Genomic DNA, 7,582 nt, shown 5'->3' on the forward strand with positions numbered 1-7,582 from the left:
GACAGACTCCTATCTGCGGCCACAGGCTGTCTGAGGCACAGAAGGAACCCAAATGACAGTCACAAAGAGACCCCTCGGGCCAGGCACACCACACACACTGACCCCCATCCCCAACCACAGAAGGAACCCCACCCAGTCTGAGTTCCCACCACAATCCCTTGCCTCTTCCTCTGCTCCCAGCTCTGACCTTGCCCTTGGGGTCTGGGCAGTAAAGTCACAGGCTGGGAAATTCCTGAGCTGAGCTCAAAGAGGAGAAGGACGGAACACAGGGGAGGAGGAAGGAGGGACATCTCCTGACTGCAGCTGCTGAGTTTTCCCTGAGGCTGCTCTGCTCCGGGCCTGCCTGAGGCCCCTCCCGACAGCCTGTCATGGGAGAGCACAGCAGGCGCAGGCACCCGGTGGATGCTCATAAATCATTTTTTGAAAGAATGTGTTAAAAATAATTCCTGCTGTGGTCCAGATTCCTGAGCACCCCTGCCTCACTCCCTCCTTTCCACATTTCCTCGCACTCCAGGCTCCCCACCTCACAAGTTCCGTCTACACCCTCTGACTCTCACCATCTCCACCCATTCCTCAACACACGGCCGTCTGCTGTCCACCCCACCCCTCCCAGGGCTGGTCTGAGTTACATCCCCAGCAACTGCCAGGCCACGGAGCCCAGTGGCCACTGTGCACTCTGCACCATACTTGGCCTCTCAGCAGCAGCGGACACCGCTGCCAGTCCCACCGCCATGAAATGCTCCTCCCTCCATGTCTTGGCCCAGCCTCCTCCGCAGAGACCCCAGCACCAGCCTTTACCGGGGGGGTTCCCTCGAGGTGCTGCCCCAGGAACCTCTCTTCTCGCTCCATCCTCTCCCTGGAGAGCTCACTCATCCCAAAGCTTCCATTCCCTTCTCTAGGAGAAGGGCTCCCAGATTTTTACCTCCAGCCCAGAATGTTCTTCTGAGCTTCAGGCATATCCAACTTAGAGCTGACCCCTCGACAAGGTGCGGTGGCTCGCACCTGTAATCCCAGCACTTTGGGAGGTCAAGGTGGGAGGATGGCTCGAACCCAAGAATCTGAGACCAGCCTGGGCAACACAGCAAGACCTCATCTCTACAGAAAATGTTTAAATTAGCTGGGCTCAGTGGCATGTGCCTATATTCCCAGCTACTTGGGAGGCTAAGATGGGAGGATCCCTTGAGCCCAGGAAGTGGGAGGTTGCAGTGACCTAGGAATGAACCAGTATCCTCCAGGCTGAGTGACAGAGCACGACCCTGTCCCTTAAAAAATTGTTTTTCATTTAAAAGAAGAAGAACTGAATCCTAACCCTCCCTCCTGCACCAACCTTTATCTCAGAGAACGGCTGTCCCACGTTTGGTGGTTACAAACCTGGGAGCCATTCTCGCCGCCTCCTTCTCCCCAAATCTCCTATCTCATCAATTTACCACCTACAAAATCTGAGCTCCAACCACTTCCAAACCACCCCACCAGCCCCTCAAAGTCAGCCTTCCGTTCTCTCCCCTGGATCCTGCAACGGCCTCGGCTCATCCCCTCTCCACTCTGTTCCCTGCCACGCATTTGCCATATGACGCTGGGTGATTTTCCAAAAGTCTCATCTTAATCCTCTGGGTAATATCATCATGACTCCAGTGCTCTTAACTAGGAATAAACTCTAAAATCTTCAGCAAAATGTCCAAGCATCTGCTTGATCTGGTCCCTGCCTACATGCCCAGCAGCCTCTCCAACGCTAACTCTGGCTTCACCAGCCAGTCTGATCTCCTTCCAGTTCCTCTTGGTGCCGCCTTCTCTCTCTCGACTGCCTGAGGGCATGTGCAGAGGCCCACAGCAGTGCTTCTCAAGCTGCTGTGTGTATACAAATCACTGTGAAATGACAGTAAAATGCTGACTCTGGGCTGGGCACGGTGGCTCACACCTGTAATCCCAGCACTTTGGGGAGGCTGAGGGAGGCGGATCACAAGGTCAAGAGATCGAGACCATCCTGGCCAACATGGTGAAACCCCGTCTCTACTAAAAATACAAAAATTAGCCGGGTGTGGTGGTGTGCGCCTGTAGTCCCAGCTACTCGGGAGGCTTAGGCAGGAGAATCGCCTGAAGCCAGGAGGCAGAGGTTGCAGTGAGCCAAGATCGCGCCACTGCACTCTGGCCCAGTGACAGAGCAAGGCTCCATCTCAAAAGAAAATAAAAATATAAAAAGCTGACTCTGATTCGGTGGCCTGAGGTGCAACCTGAGAGTCTGCATTTCTAAGGGGCTTGTAAATAACGCAGGTGTTGCTGGTCCCTTGGCCTCACTTTGAATAGCAAGAATCTAGAACACTCTCCTCCACTCGGACTCCACCTTAGCCTAACTAGCACCTATCCAATTTTCAGGGCTCAGCTTAAACATCCTTTCCTAACAAAAAGCCCTACCTGACCCTCTCCGAGACTAGGTTAGAGTCTGCCCACCTCCTAACCTTACCTTCCCCCTGAGCTATGCTGTGCTTCTCCTTTAGAATATTCACCGTGTTTAACTGTCCATTCCTGACATTATTTTTCCATTTTTGGCTCCCTCACTAGACTACAAGGTCTAGGAGAGCAGGGACCACAACGTCTGGTTTACTACAAGGTCCCCAGAACCCAGCACTGGGCTGGCTGAGCATGAGCGCATGTGGCGGAAAGCTGTGGGTCTTGCCTGCCCGGTATCCCTTTCCCCTTCTTCTCATGGCAACACTGCCATTTTCCTCTAGGTCCTACCCCCCCAATTCTCAGTTCTTACGGTTTAGGCAGGTGGTCATGAGACCCAGGTCTGGCCAATCAGAGTCCTTCATCTCTCTGGTCACAGTGATTGGTTCACGGACAAACACATGACCTAAGCCAGCCAATGAGCTTCTTCCCTGGGACTTTGTTAGAAATACTGGGGAAAAAAAAAATACTTTTCTTTGCATTGCAGTTACTTTGCAGGTAGGAGCTGCTGTCACCATCTGGCCACCACAAAGGCAGCTTGACAGAGAATGAAACCAACACAGAAGAGAGAAGGAATGAGAATGATCTCATGGATGCAGTCATGCCTGCCGTCTATGCTTGCAATTACAAAGGCAAAAAATTCCCTTTTATGCCTAAGCCAGAGTGAGTTATGTTTCTGTCACTTACAACCAAGAGTCCTAACTAATACAAAATTCAAATAAATACTGGGTATTAAACGAATTAAATTAGTGCATGAGTAAGTGAAGTCGGCCAAGAGAATTCAGGGACTCCTCCTACGAGACTGTCAAAGAGTTCTCCCTGCAAACTCCTGCCATCCTTGAGGACAGAGACACGCATCCCACAGCCACCTTTGTAGACCAACGGGACACTGGGAATGGTAACAGGTTTCTTAGCATTACCCTGTGCAAAGGGCCAGGCTGGCACCTGGCTCAGATACCAACACTGAGCTGGGCGCTAGGGCAGACACTAGGCTAGTGAAGGTGGTCTGGCTCCCACTGCCCCCTGGGTACTGTACCCTGTCCTGCCCCCCCGCTCACCGCCGACCACTTAACCCACCCAGGGCAGGCTCTGGCTGCCCCTCAACACGTAGGCTCCTCGAGGCATACCGCGCGGCTCTGTGTGTGACGGGCATCAGACGCAGGACAACAGCAGGAAGATGGATGGGTTTTATCTGCTTCCTATGGGTTGTCATCTTGCAAAAGATTAGGTTTAGGGCAGAGGAGGGGTGACGCAGAGCAGTGAGGAAGAGATGCCAGATGATCCCGTGGGCCACTCAGAGCACAGCCCCAGGATAGAGACAGGAGCTGGCCTAGATGTCCCCTCAGATGACTCAAGGGGCAGGTGACTTCTTCAGTGCTAGTCCTCACTCACCCCGCAGAGTGTGAAGGAGGGAGGGAGGGAGGGAGGGACAGCATGCCTGCCAGCTTATACAGAAACACTGGCTGAGCCAAAAGTCTTCTCTGAGGACCAGCTCAGGCCTGTGTGGCCATCCTACCAAGGCGTCGGACTGAAAAGAGATGGGGGAAGGTCATGGTGGCTGGAGGGCACTGCTCCCTCGGCTCCCGTCCAGGAGTGAGAAGGTCCTGGGCCTGGCGCCCTGGACTGTGGTCTCCCCAGGAAAAAGGCTCACGAAGGAAGTGCTGATAGGAAAATAACTGCCACCCCGACCCGAACCTCCAGCCAACCCTTCCACGGGTTCTGGCGTGAACAGGCCCAGCTCAGAAGGGCCAGCCAGAGGCCGGCAGACCAGCATGCAGGCACCCTTCAAGTCCCAGGAGGGCCACAGCCCAGCCCCGGGCAGTCCTTCCGGGCAGCTGCCTTCTGTCCCCCGACTTCCTCCTGGCTGGGCCCCTTGTTCCCAAACTCCACTACCAATTACCAAGAGTCCTGCCAACCCCATTTCAACCCCAGTCAATGTCCTCACCGCCCCTTGACACAAACACCCTGAGTCTCCTGTCACACTGCCCCCTCACTGGTGCTTAACTGGAGCTTAACTGGACGTCGCCTCCTCCGAGGGGTCAGGACACTCCACAGGCCCACTGCAACGGACGCTGCTGGGCCCGGAGGCGAAGCCACAGCAAGGCCTCACGACTTCCCCACACGCTCCCTTCCCTGCCTTCCTGAATCAAAGCCTCTTACCTTCATGGTGGGAGGTGCCGTGAGAGGAGGGGAGAGCGGCCGGTCTGGGAGGGTCACATCCGAGCTGTTGGCCAGCTCCTGCTTCCTGTGAAGAGGCCAAAAGAGGTGAGTGAGGACCTGCCTGCGCCTTCCCTTCTCTCCTCCAAGAGTCACTAGGCTCTGGGACACAGTTTACATACAATGCAGGCCAGGCCTGTAATCCCAGCACTTGGGGAGGTCAAGGCAGGCGGATCCCCTGAGGTCAGGAGTTTGAGACCAGCCTGACCAACATGGAGAAACCCCGTGTCTACTAAAAATACAAAAATTACCTGGGCGTGGTGGTGCACGCCTATTGTCCCAGCTACTTGGGAGGCTGAGGCAGGAGAAACACTTGAACCTGGGAGGTGGAGGGTGCAGTGAGCCCAGATTGCACCACTGCACTCCAGCCTGGACAATAAGAATGAAATTCTGTTTCCAAAAAAAAAATGCAGAAACCATAGTTGGGAGCATTTTCTTTTCTTTTTTATTTTTTAGATGGAGTCTCGCTGTGTCGCCCAGGCTGGAGTGCAGTAGCGCAATCTCAGCTCACTGCAAGCTCTGCCTCCCGGGTTCACGCCATTCTCCTGCCTCAGCCTCCCGAGTAGCTGGGGCTACAGGTGCCCACCACCACGCCCAGCTAATTTTTTGTATTTTTAGTAGAGATGGGGTTTCACGGTGTTAGCCAGGATGATCTCGATCTCCTGACCTCGTGATCCGCCCTCCTCGGCCTCCCAAAGTGCTGGGATTATAGGTGTGAGCCACCACGCCCGGCCAGGAGCATTTTCTTTACTCCAATGCACCAAAATCTAAAGCAGTGCTACTCTAAGTATGGTCCCTGGATCACCAGCAGCACCTGGGAACTTGAAAGATATGCACATTCGCTAGTGCACACCAGACTCTCCACTGATGAGCCTGGGAACCTGCACTCCAACGAGTTGTCCAGGTGATTCTGCCACACGGTGGTCTGAGAACCACGGGGCCAAAGAGACCCAGGTGTGGGGCTGGGTGGGAGAAGAGGAGGGGAGAAACAGGGATTCATTCTCTCTTGAGCCCCTCTACACACACACACACACACGCACACACACACACACACACACACACGCACACACACACACACACACACACACACACGCACACACACACACAGGCCCTGGTCAAACAGCTGTCCTCGGGAGGCAGGGCTGCCTGCCGTGCAACTGCAGGTAAAACTTAATTTAGTCCGTGTGGGCTAGGACAGTGGACAGGCAGCTAAACAGAGTTGTGTCGCCATGGCAACATGACTGCGACGAGTTTGCCGCGCTCACACACTCCCCACTTTCCATCTGGCCCTCGCTGGTGACCGGGGAGTGCTGTCTGCGGCCCCATCACCAGGCAGACTGTTTGGCATGGGATCAGCCTTCGGAGCCACGGCTGCACAACAGGGCCAGCTGGGCAGAGCCTGGGGAATCCCCGGGCGAGGGACTCCAGTGTCCTGAACAAGCCCCGGCTGTACCCAGGAGGGGACGAAGGGGCTGGGAGAACCGTATTAAAAGCCGAACAGGACCAGGCTGAGCCGTCAAAGCCCCCAACTTTACAAGTGTTTCCTCCTCTAGAGAGCCCCGCTCTGAAGCAGCCGAGAGTCAGCCCAACCCCCAGGTCCTGCGTAAATGACCAAAGCACCCCCACTGCCACCTCCGGAGAATCCTTCTACGCCTCTTCCCAGCCCAAGTCCTGCCAGCGAAGCGACAGTTCCAACCCCGCACCTTCATGACGGAAACCCACACTCCCTACAGAGCCCAGCCCTCCAGCTTTCCAGGCCCAGACCCCATCCTGCCTGGCTCCCCGTGGCCCACGGGGCAGGACCAGCCTGAGAACACTTCCACGCTAGATCCACAGGGCCATGTGTACCCCTGCCTGCCCCTGCGGTTGACCACCCCACCCTGTGGTCAACTAGGGAGCCAGATGAAGGGCCTGGGGACTACCTGGCTTGGCAGAGGATCCATTCCACCCCATTAACCTGAACCTGGCAATCCCTGTCTTCTCCTCCCCATCTCCCTCCTTCTTTCTTCCTGGACCTTGTTGATATAAGCTTTGATAGCTGGAGAGGGGGGACCCTCCCGCCTGATTCAGGGCTGCAACTGGCTCAAGAAACCATCAGGCCAAGACAGCACCTAGGTGTGTGCACACACTCACACACACACACAGGCAGGAACCAGCTCCTGTTACCTCTCAGCTAGAGCTGCCAGCCTCCTTCCATGTACGGCCTTGGACGTTACCACCGTAGGCTCCAGCCTGGCTGCTCTGCCAGACACTCACCTGCCTATGCACACAACAGAGCTGGGTCCACCAGAGGCTCACCCCCTCCTCCACCTAACCCACTCCCAAACAGCCACAGCTCCTCCTCAGTGGGCCTGGTCTTTGAGAGCCATGATGGGGGAAAGGAAGAATGATCAAGTAGGAGGGCATCACCCTTGGGTCCTCTCAAGGCCCATGGTGAGAATGAAGGCTGCTCCTCTGTGAGGCTAGGAGCCTGGCAAGGAAAAGCATGCAGGGGGGGAAGTAAAGCAAGCCCCCACCAGATGCTATAGGGCTACTCTGGGCTTAGGAGAGGACCTCTGGAGATGGCTCACACACACCTTGATGGACAGCAGCCCTGGCTCTCCAGGCACACACAGTCCAGAGGAGGACAGAGCTGGCTTTAACATCACCAGTCATGGGATGCTCATACACACAGTCATGCCGTCTGCTTCTCCCCATCAGGCACAAGATGTCCACGCCCATGGCACCAGATTATTGTCCAAGGCCCTGCGTCCTGGTCAAAGGGGCACAGCAGCCAACATTCCCTGAGCTGAGCCCCTCTCCCCTGCACCAGCCCTTTCCCCCTGGATGCTGGCTAAGCTCCTGGGGCCGGTCTCTACCGGACGCTGGCTAAGCTCCTGGGGCCGGTCTCTACCGGACGCTGGCTAAGCTCCTGGGGCCGGTC

General features: G+C 55.8%; 1 protein-coding gene across 1 annotated transcript in view; it reads right to left on the bottom strand.

Moving 5' to 3' along the window:
• Window positions 1-7,582, bottom strand: part of RAP1GAP2 (RAP1 GTPase activating protein 2) — a 158,398-nt gene that overhangs the window by 146,856 nt on the left and 3,960 nt on the right. Inside the window, exon 3 of the mRNA XM_011947515.1 lies at window positions 4,603-4,687. Within this exon, the coding sequence (XP_011802905.1) occupies window positions 4,603-4,687 (85 nt within the window). The remainder of the gene's footprint in view (window positions 1-4,602; window positions 4,688-7,582) is intronic.

This window comes from Colobus angolensis, unplaced genomic scaffold (assembly GCF_000951035.1).
Source record: "Colobus angolensis palliatus isolate OR3802 unplaced genomic scaffold, Cang.pa_1.0 Scaffold267, whole genome shotgun sequence".
In the NCBI taxonomy this organism is placed as follows: domain Eukaryota; kingdom Metazoa; phylum Chordata; class Mammalia; order Primates; family Cercopithecidae; genus Colobus; species Colobus angolensis.